Here is a 19,193-nt window from a genome sequence, read left to right as displayed (position 1 = left end):
GTACAACCCCCTGCAATTTAGGAATATATAGCTGTCCCATATGGGGATTGAACCTGCAACCTTGGCGTTATCACCACCACATTCTAACCAACTGAGCTATCCAGTGCACATAGGAAACACAATCAGAAGAAAGCAACAGCTCTTCCCAAGTCACCTTGGGATAATACGGCAGTTCTGGATGGTGGTGGTGGGGGAACAGTTACATCTTTCATCCCATATGAATACTTGTAAGTGAGGAGATGAATACTGCATCTGCCTAAAGATCCTATCATTTCCTGGTACTTCACCAGCTACAAAGCCTGACAGCTAGTTTAGGCTAACCTAACTAATTCCACTTTTTCCTGGGCGTTTGTTTACGGACTGCATGAACAAATGTCCACCAGTAAATTGGCTAAAGGTAAGATATGACATGCCCTTAATTATTTATGATAGGAATTTCCCCAGTACCTCCAGAAATATCCAACATTTTATCCCCTTTCATGTTCATGCATTGTATCTGCAGTAATTTTACAGTGCTGAGTGTTTTATTTATTTAAATAGAAAGAAACCTTGAACACTGTGTGGATTCTGGGGGTAAAAGATGTACTTTATACAAAATTGCATCTAACTGTGAAGTGAAAAAGAAATAAGACTCATTTCGGATCATACTCTTCCTCTTTCGTTAACTAAGTTATGTTTGGGCAGTAACCAGCATCACTGAAAATGCATTTGCTATAGTATGTTTTACAATACTGAAGGCGGAACCTATAGTAAAGTGGCCACGTGATACAGGATCTTTTCAGTGGTGGCTCCCTGGCTGTGGAACGCCTTTTCCAGAGAGCCTTTTTCCAAGCGGACGTTTTTTGATGCTGTTTTGGTGCCAGGAAATGTTACCTTTCTAATTTCAAAACCCTTTAAAACGTGCGTTCCTTTTTAACTTTCGACGACTTGAGTTTTTATGCTGTTATTATATTTGAAATCATTATGGGCTGTTAGACTCCCTAGTGATCTTGGCCTCCAGATCTCTTATGACAGGGCTACAAACAGTGGATCTGAATGATTAAAAAGATGGTTACTTTTTGAGAAAAGAGACATAAAACTGGGCTGTAGTTGTGGGTTTCCTGCATGGGGAAGGGAGTGGCATTATTATTATTATTATTATTATTATTATTATTATTATTATTATTATTATTAAAATTTCTATACCGCCCTTCCTGCGAGGATCACAGGGCTGTTTACAATATAAAAACACAACAAACAAAAACAACCCCCCGCCACACACACAACTTTAAAGGTCACAGGCCGCTTCATTAGCCAAAGGCTAATTAATGCCCTCCAACCCCGTACATTCCCGCCCCGTCGAAACCCCTCCGGCTTGGCTCTTCTGCTCCCCTCGGGAAACCTAGCGATCTCCAGAAGGGAGCGCGTTCCGCTCTCTCTGGGCCTCCCCGTTCCCGCCCCCTCGGCGCGGCGATTGGCCGAGCCGAGCGCTTCCCCTCGGCGGAGTGGTCGGGGCTGCTGCCCGTCAGCCTCCGCCTGTCAAAACACACAAGCCCCGGCCCTGTCACAACAGAAAAGAAAGAGAAGCGCGAGTGTGTGTGTGAGAGGGGAGTTGAAACCGGCGGCACTTCCTGCCGGTTGGCGGCGGCGGGGAGCCCGGAGATGTGCGCGCTGAAATGTGGCTTCTGAGGGGGCGGGAAATAGGGGCCCCCCGCGCGAGTGAATGGGTGTGAGGGAAAGAGAGAAAGAGGACGAAGAGCGCGCGCAGCAGCAGCAAGAGGAGGAGGCGGAGTGCGCCTCTCGCCTCGCCTCACGATTCTCCTCAGCTGCAAAACTCCTCATTGTCCCAAGTTTAGCGCCTCCCCGCCCTGCCCTTCCCCGCTTGCGACGGAGCCCCGGCGGCTGCGGAGGGGCGCCTGAGCCCGAGCGAGCGAGCGGGGCGGCTTTTCTCCTCATATTTCCACAGAAAATGCAGCAGGCGAGCGCGACGTCTCCTTCGCGGAAACTTGCCTCAGCGGCGCTTTAGGAAGGGGGAAGGGGAGAAAAGGGATTATTATTATTATTATTATTCAGCCTGGCGCCCCTCGAAGTTGACGCGGCTCCGCTTCGCGATGGCAGAAGCAACCCCGGCGCCCGCGGCGGGAGAAGGCGACTCGGAGCCTTTCCCGGAGCCCGAGGCGCCCCGGAGGAGGGAGCGCAGGAGCGGGGTGTCTCTGGCCGCCGCCGCCGCCGCCGACCCCGAAGCGATCCTCCTCGAAGCGGCCAGGGCGACCCCTCGCAGGAGCAGCATCATTAAGGTAAGCATTGGCCGCCGGAGGGTGGGTGGGTGCGTGGGTTCACACGTGACGCCCGGCGCCGCCGCGCGTGTTCAGCCGCTCGGCTCGCTCGCTGCACCCGGGATGCTGCTGCTGCTGCTGCTGCTAGCTCGCCAAACAAAAAATCAGCTCCTCTCCTTTTCCATCCCTCTGCGATCGGGATGTGGTTACACGTGTAGCGCAGCTCCGACGAGCGCCACCCCCTTTTAATAGAAAACCATGAACCCACACAGTTTGGGGGCGCCTGTCTAGGCCACTTAAGCCGTGGCGATGTTCAGGGAAGGCTAGGAGAAATCCGGCGTGTATTTCGGTACATGCAGAGAAGGGAGATTTTTTTTTGGGGGGGGGAGATTTAGAGCTACTTCCGACTTGCTTCCTTTAAAAGTTTCTTTTCTGAGGTTCGGCTGCAAGTGGAACATGCGGAGAGGAAGGGGCGTCGGTAGTTTCTGAAAAGGAAGAGGATTGTCACAGGTGATGGATGGAGAGAGCCACCACCACCAGCACCTCCTTTTGCTGAGGACTGGCTCACCACGTGGTCAGTTCTCTTTGTTGCAAGCAGGGAAATAGTTGAAATATAGAAGTAGAAAAAAAGAGAGGAAATTTCCCTATACAGTAGTCAGATCTACCGCTACCTGCATCCCCTCTTGCTGTGACTGTTTATTGTACCAGAATAATGTGTAATCCTCTGGAATGTCTTTGGCGGGTAAGGATGATGTTGGATGACTGGTTCTTATGAACGCCATGTCAACATGTGCTGTGGTTGTTTGCTTTTCCTAACTTAGGCTTGGAAATAACAGCCAGGAGAGGAGTTCGTACTTTCCCTTTTTCCAGGGAGTAGCTACATTGTGCTTTGCTTCAGTCTTATGTCGTGTGCCTGCATTTCATCCTTTGCACTGGCTTGGCCATGCTGTTTGGCAGTGGTGCTTTAAAGGGTTCTTGCAGGAGGCTGCATCTCGGATGGTTGCATTAAGCTAATTGGTTCTATCCAGGATAGCAGGAGTTACTCCAAATCAGGCATCCCTTCACGTACTGTCGCCACCCTTTTTATTGCTTATTCCTGGAAGTGCTTGGAGCAACTGCTGCGCTCCATAGTTTGATTTCAGTTCTGCTTTAAATTTAATCTGCTGCTAGTGAAGCAGGTAAAATCATACGGTAACAGTACAGTAAGCCCTGCCAGCTTAACTAGGAAACCGTCAGTGAGTGTGACATTTTTTTACTCAGCAGAAAAACTTTTAGATGATGCAACACATATGGGGAATAATCAAGTGGGAGGAGCTTCTTCATTTGCTTAAATGAAGTCGGATCAAGAGGATATTTGTAGAAAAAGAATTATGGGATAAGATGCCCACAGCTTTGGCCCTGGAGTTATCCTTGATTATTGCTGTGTGCCCAGTTTTCATTGGGTACAAGGAAGGATGCTTAAGGAGCGATAAACTAGGCTCCCAATTTTGCCCACTCAGTTGTGTAAATTTGCAAAGCAGAGACGTTCAGGTGCTTCTTCCTACCCCTGAGTTACTGAAGATTCTTCCGTTGGTTGGCTGTGCAGCCTGGGCTAGGAGCTGAACAGGCTTGGGCAGGAAATGCAGCTTATATTTCCAGTAAGTTGCCATCAAGTGGGTTCCATTTATGTTTTAGTCAGACTATGTGCTTTCTATGGGGATGCGGGTGGCGCTGTGGTCTAAACCACAGAGCCTAGGGCTTGCCGAACAGAAGGTCGGCGGTTCGAATCCCTACGACGGGGTGAGCTCCCGTTGTTCAGTCCCAGCTCCTGCCCACCTAGCAGTTCGAAAGCACATCAAGTGCAAGTAGATAAATAGGTACCACTCCAGTGGGAAGGTAAATGGTGTTTCTGTGCGCTACTCTGGTTCGCCAGAAGCAGCTTAGTCATGCTGGCCACATGACCCAGAAGCTGTTTGCTGACAAACGCCGGCTCCCTTGGCCTATAGAGCGAGATGAGCGCCGCAACCCCAGAATCGTCCGCCACTGGACCTAATGGTCAGGGGTACCTTTACCTATGTGCTTTTTGTGTAGAAACATATGTACACATTCAAGGTTCAGCCATGTATCTACAGCACTGGATAGCTCAGTTGGTTAGTGTAAGGTGCTGATAACACCAAGGTTGCAGGTTCGATCCCTGTATGGGACAGCTGCATATTCCTGCACTGCCGGGGGTTGGACTAGATGATCCTCAGGGTCCCTTCCAATGTGGTCGGGACTGCATCATGCAGAGTTTACCACCAGCGCTTTAAGTTTTCCTGCATTAAAATACAATAACTAAAGTGCTTAATCTTAAAAGATCTGTAATGGGTGTGTGTAAAATAATATAAAATCAAGAATGCAGAGATAAATTAGGCAAAATGTTATGAACCAGTGTACATAACTAAATTTATATGTCTGGCTAAGCTTGTTGAAATAAGCAGGCATCTAAAACAGTAGAGGGAGGGTGCCTGCCTAATGGTAGTAATGAAATTGGACCTCCAGACAATTTCAAACTACTAAACATAACCTTGTGTTATCTTCTGAACAGCATAGGAGTTAAGACTGGGGAGTATAAAGATTGGGGTGCACAAATGTAGTTGTTATTTTGAATTGAAGATTATACGGAAAGTGATTTTTCTTGTTTTTGTTTGGGGGAGTGACTGTACAAGGAATAGTTGCTGGGAATACTTTAAATACAGAGTTTGAGAAAAGGGAAGTATTATGCCTGTTTTTGAGAGAGAGGCTTTATTAAGATGCTGGGGCACAACATACAGATTGCTAAGCATTTAGCAATTGTGTTAATTGTTATTTGACAGTGGACATAGGTTATGAAAATATATTAAAAGCAGGAGTTCAGTTCCATAGCTTTCCTTTGCTGTAGCTATCTTGCCAGCCAGCCACAACAATGTAAAAACCATTTGTATTTTATTTTTAAAGAGCTAGAGATGTGTATGTAAAAGAAAAAATGAAAGTGATGTATTATGAGAATGCTGTTTGTGTATGTGACCTATGATGAAACTTGCTTCCTTGGGGTGGCTCTGAAAACCACAGAAGTATATTTTTACATTACAAAACATACCTAGTGGAGGTAATAATAAGCGATGATGTGCTGACTGGGGAGGTTCTGAATTGCTAAGACTGAAATCCTGTGTATTCTGACTAGAGAGTAAGTACCAATGAAAACTGGACTTCTGGGTAAACAAAGAAATAGATTTGCCCTATATGTGGCCTTTTCTTGAGATGTGAAGTAGGGTGTCAGCAGACAGGTCATTCTTGGAGTTCAGTGGAGCATTATATTTTGAAGTGGGAAAAAATACTTTATACTCAGATGGAAGATAAGCATCTCCCTGCCCATTTTCCTGCATGTGTTACGGTTTGTCAGCATGCGGAATGGTATGTCTGTTCATTGATTCTACATGGCTAGTATGATGACTAGAGTGCTCAGGTATGGATATGGTTCATATCCTTGCTCAGCCCTGCTGTGGCTGACCATTCAGTGGTCTAACAACTTACTGGTACTTTGTAGGGTTGTGATTGTAAGGTGCCTTGGTAGGTTGAATACACAAGACAAGAGCATTCCTTGCTGCTGCCTGCTAATTTTCTGATAAAGGTAAAGGTAAAGGGACCCCTGACCATTAGGTCCAGTCGTGACCGACTCTGGGGTTGCGGCACTCATCTCGCTTTATTGGCCGAGGGAGCCAGCGTACAGCTTCCGGGTCATGTGGCCAGCATGACTAAGCCGCTTCTGGTGAACCAGAGCAGCGCACGGAAACGCCGTTTACCTTCCCGCCGGAGCAGTACCTATTTATCTACTTGCACTTTGACGTGCTTTTGAACTGCTAGGTTGGCAGGAGCAGGGACCGGGTAGCAACGGGAGCTCATCCTGTCGCGGGGATTCGAACTGCCGACCTTCTGATCAGCAAGCCCTAGGCTCTGTGGCTTAACCCACAGCACCACTTGCTATAATTGCTAATCTGGTAGATTGTTTCCTGAAATCTGTGGATAATCTAGTCTGAGCCAGATGTTAATATTTTATTTTATCAAAAGTTATTTAAGGGCCGCCTTTCTGAGCAGAACTGTCTCAGTGTAGCACACGTAATAAAAATGCAAAAATGCAACAGTAATGCAAAAATCTAAAATTCAGGGTAATTTCTTTTTGAATCACCAAGAATAAAACACTCACTAAGCCCAAACTATGAAAACACAACTCTCATGGTTATTTCACTGCAAAGGACAGAGCCATGGTGCCACCATGGAAAAGGCCATCTCACTTCTGCCCACTAATTTCACCTAGCTAGGTGGCGAGCAACCAAGAAAGACACCTATTAGCTTCAGTTTTTGTTTGGATCTTCAGAGCCATGTCACTGATTATGGTATTTATCATAATTATTGAACAAAATTTAAAGCAACAACCCCATCAGAATGCTTGTTGCTGTTAGTCAGATTAAAGAATACAGAGTAAGTCTGCAAACTTAACCCTACTTATCTGGGAGTAACGCCCACTGAATGACATTTGACATATTTAGACATTGTAAATGGTATTCTGGAAGGGACATTTGATTATTATTATTAATCATATAAGAGGTGTTTGAAGCTTTTTATTACATCTTACTCTGATGTAGTGCTACAAATGAATGGAAATGATAGAAGATGCCATGTGTCTTGCTGATTGCCATCTGCTTTGTTTCAGTAAGCTCCCCCACCCAACATGCAGGACAGAACAAACTTTGATCTAGAATTCCTTGAGTATCTTTCTGCTGCCATCTGGTTGCAATGTTTCTTCTGCTTGCTTGATCTTTTGTTATCTGTAGTTTTCTCTCTCTCTCTGCCTCCCAGTCTTAGAAGAAAAAACTGTAGGAAAGAAGGCTACTGGTTGACTTGCTGACGGTGAACGTCTTGTAAACCAGCGTTTTCTTTATTAATTTCAACGTTCATGGAGGAAGTTGTCACTCTCTATTAGTTGTGGAGTACGTAGCATCCTCAAGGTGACCCTCTGGCATAATCCTCATTCGCTTTCATGGGCATTGTGCTGCTATGGTTTTTTCTGAAGACCTTACAAGACTGAAGCATGTTTAGCGATTATACATTTGCTCAGTTCAGCATAATGGATTGTGCCACTTAAGGCTGCAAGAGGGAGATAGTAAATGGAAATACTTCTCTTTGACTAGATAGTTTTACAAGTGCAAGGAGGTGTTTTTTTGTTTTTTCATTTCATTTTGTTTTTAAGTGGGCTTTTAAAGCATGCTTGTGTAGTGTGCAGCTTTGTAAGCATGCACCTGGCACTTCATGGGAGTTGGAGAAGTAGATTGTGGGGGGTGGGGAGAGGTGGATCAACAGAAAAATGGTGAGGGGAAGGGTTAAGTTCCTCTGAACACCCTTAACCCTCACCTTACCAAACCTTGTTGGCAATTTGTTCCAGTAATGTTTAGTGTGTAGTTTGTCTCTGACAGCGCTTGTGAATGATGCAACATCCTTTGGATGATGGACTGAGGAAGGGGTGAGACACAGCTATGAAACTTGAACAGCTATGAGTGGCAGGAAAGCTGTTCTGACTTTCCGTAGCTGGAAGGCATGTCTTGCCTAGGAAAGTGATTCCAGTGCCTTGCTGATGGGCTGGTTTTTTTTGCTTCAGGAACTTCTATTCATCTCACTGACATCTTTACCCTTTAAAAGCCACCGATAACAGAGAATTTAATGCTTAATTTCATTCAGCTTGTGCTCTTATAAGATACTGTGGGTCAGGCAGTTAAGATATTTCAGATGTCTGGTTTGCAATACAAGGATGCCAGAAGGAGAGTACACGTCTGTCTTTTTCTTTTAATAAAGCAAACTTGGAATGAAGCACTGTGCCCACCTCCTTGAACTAAATAAGACTTCAGAGGAAATATGCGTTAGATGAGGCTGCATGTTTCTGAATGTTATTTCTATAGAGCGAATGAAATAAAAGTCACGGGGGGGGGGGGTTACCTATCTAACATATTGAGAACATGAACTTCCAACTTGAAACACCAAAATGTCTCAAGAGGGACAGCCTCTCATGAATCCTTGCTCCCTTGTTCTTTTTGCAAAGTTAATCTTTTCCCTGGCAGATGCTGGTGGGACTGGATATGGTAAGAACACAGGAAGAGCCCTGCTGGATCAGGCCAAAGTCCAGCATCCAGTTCCCACAGATGCCAGCCAGATGCCCATGGGAAGCCTTCACTCTCCCCACCTACAATTAGCAGCTAGACCTCCTACAGTGAAGGTAGAACATAGACATTGTGGGTAGTAGCCATTGATGGACTCACTCACCTATGAATTTGTCTCATTGTATTTTAAAGCAACCCAAGTTGTTGGTCTCCACTGCATCTTGTGGAAGATAAATCCATAGTTTAAATATGCCCAAAGTCTCATGGCCTGTATGTTGACATCGCTAAATAACCTTTCTCTAGCTTACATATTGATGGGAGTTGTGGAGATGGCATAGTCCAACTTGAATGTGGTCTGAGTTTGGATGAATTAGTTTGGGCCTTATATTTTTTAAAGGCCCACCTTACACTTTGAATCGGGTGCATTCTGAATTGCCCATTATTAATAGAAGTGCAAGCTGGATTTCGAAGGGGCAGAGGAACCAGAGACCAAATTGCGAACATGCGCTGGATTATGGAGAAAGCTAGAGCGTTCCAGAAAGACATCTACTTCTGCTTCATTGACTATGCAAAAGCCTTTGACTGTGTCGGCCACAGCAAACTATGGCAAGTTCTTAAAGAAATGGGAGTGGCTGATCACCTCATCTGTCTCCTGAGAAATCTCTATGTGGGACAAGAAGCTACAGTTAGAACTGGATATGGAACAACTGATTGGTTCAAAATTGGGAATGGAGTATGACAAGGCTTCCGCGCATATGCAGATGCTCAAAATGATGTCACACGCATGCGCGGAAGCAGTGAAATGCGACCCGCTCACACGCACAGTCACATGTTACGTTTACTTCAGGATGCGAACGGGGCTCCAGAACGGATCCTGTTCGTATCCAGAGGTACTGTACCACTGTAATTGCAGTGTTTAATATAAATAATATACCTGAAGGAGTGTCTCCACCCCCATCGTTCAGCCCAGATACTGAGGTCCGGTTCTGAGGGCCTTCTGGCGGTTCCCTCACTGCGTGAAGCGAGGTTACAGGGAACCAGGCAGAAGGCCTTCTTGGTAGTGGCGCTCACCCTATGGAATACCCTCACACCAGATGTTAAGGAAATAAAAGACATCTGAAGGCAGCCCTGTTTAGGGACGTTTTTAATGTTTGATGTTTTATTGTATTTTAAATATTTTGTTGGAAGCCACTCAGAGTGGCTGGGGAAACCCAACCAGATGGGTGGGGTATAAGTAATAATAATAATAATAATAATAATAATAATAATAATAATAATAAACAAAACTCTGCCTTTTTCTGCCTTTAATGCAGAAACTGCTTTAGTTGCCCTGATGATCTCTGTTGGGAGAGAGAGAGAGACACGGTGGAAATGTGTCCATCTTAATTCTTCCTAACCTCTCAGTGATTTTTGATATCGTTGACCATGGTATCCTTCTGGAATGGCTGTTTGAGTTAGTGGTGGGTGGCACTGTTTTACAGTGCTTCTGGTCCTACTTGGATAGTCATTTCCAGAGGATGATGTTTCAAGAGTGATCTTCGGCCCTGTGGAGCCTTCATTGTGGGGTTCATCAGGGTTTGATTTTATCCCCTATGCTGTTTAACATCTACATGAAACTTCTGAATGTTAACAAATATATATTTTTAGGATATACATTTAGGACAAAACTATAATCAGTGTTACTTGTGAAAACACCCTCAAGAAATAAATATGGTGAAAGCATTAATTGTACTGAAGTGAAGAAAGTAAAAGGTATATCATTTTTAACACAGTTTCCGTGTAATATTGCTTGTAATCTGTGCCAGATTACACAATGAAGGCGTGAAGGTTTGGGTGTGTTTTTTCTGCATGTTTTGGCTTTTCCTTTTAGCATAGAACTGAGGGGTAACTAACATGTAGCGCTAAACACCCTAAGTAAGGGATGAGGAACCTGTGGTCCAGATATTGTTGGACCACAACTATCACCCCAGTGATTGGTCATGCTGGCTGGTCTGATGGAAGCTGGAATCCAAAAGTATCTAGAGGCCATAGGTTCCCTATCCTGCTGTAATTTGTCTATAGTCAGTAAATTTTATTGTTTATAGCCAATGACCATCACAATACAGTATGAGCACAAATCACAAAACTATAAAATGAAAGACATTGCCTGCACCAGACCAGGACAAATATACAATATCCAAAATTCAGAAACATTCCTTCTAATCAGCATCCCAGGGGTTTGTCACTTGCACTATCCAGAAAGGTTGCCTTTATCTTTCTTACCACTAATGCAAATAGTGCCACCCTGTAGCTGATGCACTTATTGACATCTGCCATCAGCCATTTAATTTTCAGATTTTCAAATCATCTGGTTGACCTAAAGCAATCTGAAAAGGGGAGATAAATTTAGTTCTGGGTGAATCATACAATGGGCAATATAAAATGTAATGTACAAGCTTCTCGATAGGTCCTGATCCACATATACAAAGGTGCTCTTTTAAGGATTTGTTAGTATACCCCCAACCAGATATTAATCTATAGATAAATTAGAATTGGGGAGCCCGAATAATAATAATAATAATAATAATAATAATAATAATTTTTAAAAAATTCATACCCCACGCTCCCCGGCCAGGGCTGGGCTCAGGGTGGCTAACACCAAATATGAAATACAATAAAATGTAATAGGAAAACAACAACAACAAACAACAAACAGTTAATTAAAATACGGCTTAAAATGCAGCCTCATTTTAGTAAAGGTAAAGGGACCCCTGACCATTAAATCCAGTCACGGACAACTCTGGTATGCTCATCTCGCTTTATTGGCCGAGGGAGCCGGCGTACAGCTTCTGGGTCATGTGGCCAGCATGACTAAGCTGCTTCTGGTGAACCAGAGCAGTGCACGGAAACGCTGTTTACCTTTCCGCCGGAGCGGTACCTATTTATCTACTTGCACTTTGACGTGCTTTCGAACTGCTAGGTTGGCAGGAGCAGGGACCAAGGAACGGGAGCTCACGCCATTGCGGGGATTCGAACTGCCGACCTTCTGATCGGCAAGCTCAAAGCTCAGTGGTTTAGACCACAGCACCACTACATTTTACTACATTTTAGTAGTAGCCCATAAATCAAGACTATAAAGGGAGGAAACGTCAGATATTCACCTGAGCTATCTATCCATGCTTGGTCCTACATGGGCCAGCAAAGAAGCCAAGGGAGAATTTATATACCAAATCCCATATAAGGGGTCAGAGTGAGTCTGAGCCGAAGGCCAGGCGGAACAGCTCCATCTTGCAGGCCCTGCGGAAAGATGTCAAATCCTGCAGGGCCCTAGTCTCTTGTGACAGAGCGTTCCACCATGTTTTATTTAGCAAAATCTATATGCTGCTCGATCTTTTTAATATATAAAAACGCTCTACATGGTTTACAAAAATAAATACCTGTTGGATGTTACTGCATTACTGTGGAGAAAGATGTAGATAGGGCCATTATAGAAAATCTATATTTGCCTAAGCTATTCAGATATTTCATCATAAAAGAAGAATGTGGCCTCTTTCTATAGGAAATCTAATGTGCTTTTCCTACAGAAAGAAACCACATATTTCTTTTATGATGAAATATTTGGACAGCCTCTGCAAATTAATGTGATCATACAATGGTTGTCTAGAGAACAGTAATGAACTAAAGCAAAATTGGTCATTGTTTTCAAGTAACATTATTCTCAGTAATGAAGCATCTTAATTATGAAAATGTGGCAATACTGATGCTCCTTTAAGAAAAGTTTATAGTCTAAATAATAAATATGCAATTGAAATTGATGTAAAAGTTGGAATTGATTTTCAGTGATGCTGATGATAAACAGGATAGCACTGGGATTTGGGAGTTGGTGGGAGGCTGTGGAAGGGGCCAGGATTGCCATAGATTCTCACAATCCACCTAAAAGCAAAACAGAAAATGCAGCATGTCATTCATAAAGAGGGATTATACTTTCCTCAAAGATTAGTTTTTAGGACTTATTTTGACTGACTGAGATTAAAGGTCAAAAGAGTCCTGCTGGATCAGGCCAAAGGTTTATCTGACCAGTTTCCTGCTTCTGTTTGGTGAACTGGGATATTGCCATCACCAGCTGCTATAAAACATAACAGATGTGCACATTTTCCAAGGTGTCTAACCATGGAAGTTATGAAATTGTTTTTTGTAGGATATGTACCTGTTGGCCAGTCTTTGATGCCATTCTTCTTAGGTTGCCTTGAACAGGGAAGTAAAACAATGGTTTCCAACTGTATGTCTTTTGCACAGGGGTCATCTGTAGCATTCTTTACGCGAAGCAAATTGGTTTTTCTCCCCATTAGAGACCATATTAGCATGGCCTCTGATTTGTGATTTAGCTCGTTACATATTCCACAGAAATTATTATGCTTCGGTAGAGCAATTACTGGGTAAATGCAGATTTGAGGCAGCCAGCCAAGCATGATGCCAAAGGAGCATTGCAGAACAGGGCTGACACATGCATAATATTTCAGAATCTGAATAATCACATCTTCCCAATATGTAACTAAGATGTACTATCTAAGTGCACCTGTTACTTCCTCAGTAAGTTTAAACTGAAGTTTACAAGGATGCTTCTGCAAATATGCCTTCGTTCTGGCATGCCAGAGATACAGATGATCATTAGGATGACTGGATAATCTGAATTCTTGATATGAATAATAATAATAATATCATTTTTTTATACCCCGCCCATCCAGCTGGGTTTCTCTAGCCGCTACACTAGCACAGAGGCTACACCAGTCTTCCTGAGCTGCCCCCTCCCATGATTTTTTTTAGAGTACAGTTCCCATCAGTAACACCCAACATTGACTGTGGGGCTGATGGGAGCTGTGGTCTAAAAACATCTGAAGGGCACAAGCCCATAGAAAGGAAAAATGGGAAAGAAGAACCAGATTTTAAAAAATGGTGTTTTAGCAGCTGGAGGAGAGGACAGAGGGTGAAGAAAGAGCTGTGAATACTTTGGACCCATGGGAAGCTCAACAAACGTGTGTTTTTTTTGTGTGTGTGCGCGCACACCCACACCCACAGACACACACACATAGTGTGTGTCTTTGTGTGTGTAACTTTGTACGGTGGTACCTCGCAAGACGAATGCCTCGTAAGACGAAAAACTCGCAAGACGAAAGAGTTTTTAGTTTTTTGAGTTGCTTCGCAAGACGAATTTCCCTATGGGCTTGCTTCGCAAGACGAAAACGTCTTGCAAGTTTGTTTCCTTTTTCTTAAAACCGTTAATACCCAGGGTGCATTGCTTGAAGAGGTGCAGTTCCGTGCTTCGCAAGACGAAAAATTCGCAAGACGAAAAAACTCGCAGAACGAATTAATTTCGTCTTGCGAGGCACCACTGTATTAATGTAACATTTTTATATCTAACAGTGCATTTTGGGAATATTTGTTTCAAGTTGTCTGTTGTTGCTTAGAGATATTTTTAATATATCAAGTGGTATAGAAATTAAATAATCAAATCAAATAAAAATGGTTTTACATAAATTGAGTTATTGTTGGATTTGTCATGTTATATTTAGATATGTTTTAGTATAGAATATTCTGTATTTTAATGTTTGATGTTTTGTTGTATTTTTATATATGCTGTAAGACTCCCAGAGTGGCTGCGGAAACCAAGCCAGATGGGCAGGATATCAATTAAAATGTTGTTGTTGTTGTTTGTTGTTATAATGTAGGGCTCTCCATTTTTTGTTGTTTTATTCTGAGCCATTTCAAGCAGATTTATATGGAAAAGCAGCATACAAATTTAAATAATTAATAATATTTTCTGTACTAGGGCACTATAGAATAGAATATTTCTATACTGTCGAATAATAGAATGTCAGGGCCATGTACAATTTTAACATCCCTACAACCATAAAGTTTTGAGTATCTGAATTGATTCTCTTGTCAAAACTCTGGGCTACATCCAGTGGATATTATATCTCAGATTGAGTTTTACATACCACGTACATATTGTTCACTTTCTTTGGTGGAGGAATTTACGTCTGACATTTTCCATGTGTGCAGTTCCCTCTTACCACAGATGTAGAGATTGTATAGTTACTTTACACTCTGACACCATGTAGAGTTAAGAGAGACTCCATGGTAATGTGGTGATGTTTCATCTTCCCATACTCCCTGTACAGTGCCACCTCATGGCTCTTGTTTGTCCATATATATAGGTAATACCACAAATAATGGAGAGAGAGAGGTCATTTTAAAGAGACCATTTTACCTTGGGAAGCTTTTTGAAGATGTGTCCAATTTAAATGTAACCACAAATGCTTTGGATTGGCATTTATTCCACTTCAGAAATGCCTATTTCCCACCTATGGACAAGTGTAGGTGAAGCTAGTGATGTGGGTGTTCTGTGAAATTTTGAATTAGAAAATGTTCAGCTTGCATTGGAAAATTTTTGCATGCCCTGGGGAGTGATTATATTTAGCTTGTATTTAGTGAACAAAGCCTTTAAAAAGTACCTTTAAAAAAAAAGCCTTTAAAAAGTACCCCTCTTCATATTTTAACCCAGTACACCACAAACATTTGATCTGAAATATTTGGGAGGGAAAATTTAAGCACATTTAATGTGCTTTAAGTCTTACAGTGCATTTCCTTTCCATTGTTTAAATTTTAAGAATAAAAATGAAGGCACTGAGTACTATTGACACACTAATAAATTTTAGCCATCTGAAGAACTGTGCATGATCTGTTGGCTGGCATACTTGCTAGGGATAATCATATGAAAAACATTACTGAAAACCATTAATTAAAATTTTGAAACTTCCCAGCTTGCCTATTATTGTAGTTCCAGTTGGCATTCATTCATTGTTCCTAATAAACTGGTAAAATGAAAGAAAATCCACACACACACACGAAAGTGTTCTGTCTTGAAAACAATTCTGCAGAAAAGTTTCCATCCCACATCAATGGGTGCATCCAAATGGAGTTGTTTTGATACTTTGGGGCAGACTTGTATTCAGATGTGTGTGGATAGCAATAGCCTAACTTGTGTTTACCCTGTTATATGGCAAATTCTATTTTAAGCTAAGTCAGTATTTCATCTAAGCTAACAATGTGTTTGTGGCGGTGGTCTTAAACCCATCACTTTATGTGTTTTCCATTGCCCATGAACAACAACTTTTTTTTTCTTTTTTAAAGCCTATCCATTTTGCTCTGGGTATTTCAGCAGCTCTGTCCTAAATCCACATAAGCCTTCAACTACAGTACCTAAAATATGGCCTTAAGGGAATAGATGGTGAGGACTGGTTGCTCCCTGGCTTGGCTAAGAAAGATATGCATGACCTTCTTCATGCATTTCCCCCCCAGATACAAGAAAAAGAAAAAGAGAGAGAGAGAGAAAGAAACACTGTTATATTAACAATAAAAACAGTACACCAATCCTGTCCTAAATATACATATATGCGGGTTCCGTATTTTCCTTAACCAAAGATTCACTTATCTGCACATAAAGAATTATGCATAGACTTTGCAGATTCTTTTTTTTTTTTAAGTCAGTCTGATAAGAGGGGACAAACTTACTTTCTCTTTCCAAAGATAAATTTTCCAGAGTCCTTGCAGGTTCACCGAGTCAGGAACTTGAAATAACTGTTCCCGTTTTGCCACAGTCCAATTTTTTTTTTTACCTCATCAATTTAAGTGCTGGAACATTTGTTTTCATGCTGCAATGGCGGCACTATTTTTGGACTCCTTCAAAACTTTTGGCCGAAAGTTAGAGATGATGGGAGTTGTGATCCAACATAATCTGAAGGATAATAGGTTTTCCATTCCTGTTTCAGATGATTTAAAATACATGTTATTCATCACATGAAGTTTGTACAACCTCCAGTGGTGTGATCTGTCATCTCTAGGCAATAGATGGGGGAAGTCTTGGAAAAAATGACTAAAAACACCACTTGTATTCTCTACCCCACCATACTGATTTATTTTCAGATGTGCAGAGATGGGCATGCAGTGTAAGAGAGTGAATAAAAAGCTAGAATGGTTTGCTACTTGGACTGAAAAGAACCACAATATGGGGAAGAGCATCAAAGCAATCAATCTCTGAAGAGACTTTGCTAACTATGCATAGGTATACATTTTGGGATCGCCATGGGGTTTGAGGGGAAGATCGTACTGTAGATGGAGCAACAGAGCTCCCGCACAGGACACTTATAAATAATGGGGGAAGTTTACTGAGAGCAGAGAGGTTTATAATAGGATGATCTTGAATTTCTACTTTATTACCAGCTAGTGAATCTACCATTAGCTGAGGTTTACATCCTGTCACTAGGATGTTTTTAAAAATATACTTTATCAATATTTCTATAGCCACTAATGGCTTCTTTGAGTAATTTGTCCTGTTGCCTTCACATCTAACATTAAAGCACTTAAAAACGAGCAAACACTTTCCAGCCATAAACTCTAGCAATTAATGTCTAGCAATTAATGTATATATTTTTAAAAGGCAAGTCTCATTGTTTCCCCCTTCAGCATCTCTCCCTCAGAATGTTGTTCATTTGCTCAGTATTGCAGCTATTCATATGGTCAAGGTTGCAATCCTGTTTGTCATTGTTTTGACCATAGGTAATGTACCTTGAGCATGGTTGATATGGGTGTGTCTGAGGTTATCTGCTCAATTAGCAGCCTCCCCCTCTTCCTGTTTTTGTTCTTCAGGCAGCATGAGAGAGAGAGACTAAAACTTATATAGCAGAAGTGAGGTACTTGTGGCCCTCAGATGTTGTTGGATTCCAGCTCCCATCAGCTCAAGCCAGCTTGGCCAATGACCCAGGGATGATTGGAGCTGTCATTCAACAATAGACTGGAAGAGCACAAGTTCCCTATCCCTGCTATAATACATACAAGCGCCACCGTGAGCAATATGGAGTCTTGCAGAGGGCATTGGATCATCCCCATCTAGACAGATGTATGTGCTTCCTACATCGGTGTCTGTTAAGGAAATACCTATTGTTCACCTATGTACTATGAGACTATACAAAAACCTAGAGAGAGGGAGGTTTTGTATAACATGAATGCATAACTGTAATCCATGTCACACTGTTAGGCTAATTTGAATGTAGTGTTCAAGGTGTTTCCCCTGCTCTTTCTGAGCGCAAAGTCCTCTCCTCACCCCTAACAGTCTGTGCACTGTTCAGTCAGCTGTGCTACAGTGCCTCCTTGATTAAAATGACAGTTTAGCTAATGGAGTACAATGACTTCCCCTTGAATTTGTTCACTGCTGATAACCTTGGCCTTTGCAGGGCAGCGGAAACCAATGGGCCGAAGTTGACTCATTATGTTCTTTTTCCTATAACATTTGCAAATACTTTCTGCCTGTGCTGTTTATTTTGCAGCTCAACAAACCAATATGTTAAAGCATTCATGACCTATAACATCACTTACATTCCTGTAGTGCCAGCTGAATGTTAGACAGGATATATATTCTCTTAAGCATTTATTTGCCTGTGGGACATGGAGTTAAGAGTGGATGGATCCATCTCTTATAAATATATTTTGATCTAAAATATTATTTCGATGTACTTTGGCATATTTTTTGAGCTGAGAGTTGTGTAATAAAATTTGGAGAGTACAACATACGGAGGAAATTACCTTCCAATCCGCACAGTAGTTGAGGGAGTTCTGATCAGGGCAGTGCACATGGGAATTATAGGAACCATATCTCTAAAATATCCCACATGACTCTGAGTTAAAGACATGAATTCATGTGTTCTACTACTACAAGGACTATGCTATAGCTGGTTCCACCCCTCCACTTTCAGGGAGAAGCGCCATGGCACAGTAGTAGAACACTTGCTTTGTATGCAAATGGTCCTTTTTTTCAGTACTTGGCATCTTCAAGTAGGGTCAGGAATGTTTTCTGCCTGGAGAGTCGCAGTAAAGGTAAAAAAAGGTAAAGGTAAAAGACCCCTGGATGGTTTAGTCCAGTCAAATTTGACTTTGGGGTGTGGCGCTCATCTCCGCTTTCAGGCCAAGTGAGCCAGTGTTTGTCTGCAGACAGCTTTCCGGGTCATGTGGCCAGCATGATTAAATTGCTTCTGGAACAATGGGACACTGTGCCAGAGCCACGGAAGCGCCATTTACCTTTTCACTGCAGCGGTACCTATTTATCTACTCACGCTGGTGTGCTTTCAAACTGCTAGGTTGGCAGGAGCTGGGACAAAGCAACAGGAGCTCACCCCGTTGTGGGGATTCGAACTGTCAACCTTATGATTGGCAAGCCCAAGAGGCTCGGTGGTTTGGACTACAGCACCACCTCCGTCCCTGGTAGAGTCACAGTAGACAGTTCTGAGCTTTGATGGACCAGTGATCTGATGGTATAAGGCAATTTCCTATGTTCTTATGAATGGGCTCAACTTCCCACCTGTGTCACTGCTGCCCATTCACTTGCTCGTTCCTGCTTGGCCCAATCTCTGCAACCACAGAGGAAGAGGGCAAGGCAAGTGGAGGATGTCATGCTTTGGGGAGGGTAAGGAGTTAGGAAGTGATAGTTAGGAGGCTCTGCAGGTCACCAATCAGCCCCCTGTGGAGGTGTGGGTCTCAGCAGGAGCCTGGTGCTACCAACCCTCACCGTAGAAACCCACCGATTTTTCGCTCTACAATTTTAGTGTAATGAAAGAGGAAAATTCTTGCCAGTTGGGCACAAACAGTAAGACCTTTCCGGCATTTCAATCCTTGATCCTGTTTGTATTAAAAAGGACTTTGCGACAACTAAAGCTTCAGTCATGAAGTATTGATTTAAAAAGACAGGTCAGTTGACTGAATG

The 19,193-nt window shown here is 42.7% G+C and overlaps 1 protein-coding gene across 2 annotated transcripts in view; it reads left to right on the top strand.

Annotated features, from left to right (window-relative positions):
- Positions 1-1,688: 1,688 nt before the first annotated feature.
- PLCL1 (phospholipase C like 1 (inactive)) overlaps positions 1,689-19,193 on the top strand; it is a 196,225-nt gene continuing 178,720 nt past the window's right edge. Inside the window, exon 1 of one of the 2 annotated variants that reach the window (XM_053361477.1) lies at positions 1,689-2,276. In XM_053361477.1, the coding sequence (XP_053217452.1) occupies positions 2,091-2,276 (186 nt within the window). In that variant the 5' untranslated portion in view covers positions 1,689-2,090. Of the gene's footprint in view, positions 2,277-2,952; positions 2,998-19,193 lie in introns of those variants that run through there. The other variant, XM_053361485.1, reaches the window with a different exon arrangement.

The sequence above is a fragment of the Podarcis raffonei genome, chromosome 1 (genome assembly GCF_027172205.1).
Source record: "Podarcis raffonei isolate rPodRaf1 chromosome 1, rPodRaf1.pri, whole genome shotgun sequence".
NCBI classification, from domain to species: Eukaryota; Metazoa; Chordata; class Lepidosauria; order Squamata; family Lacertidae; genus Podarcis; species Podarcis raffonei.
This window is presented reverse-complemented; position numbering and strand designations above follow the sequence as displayed.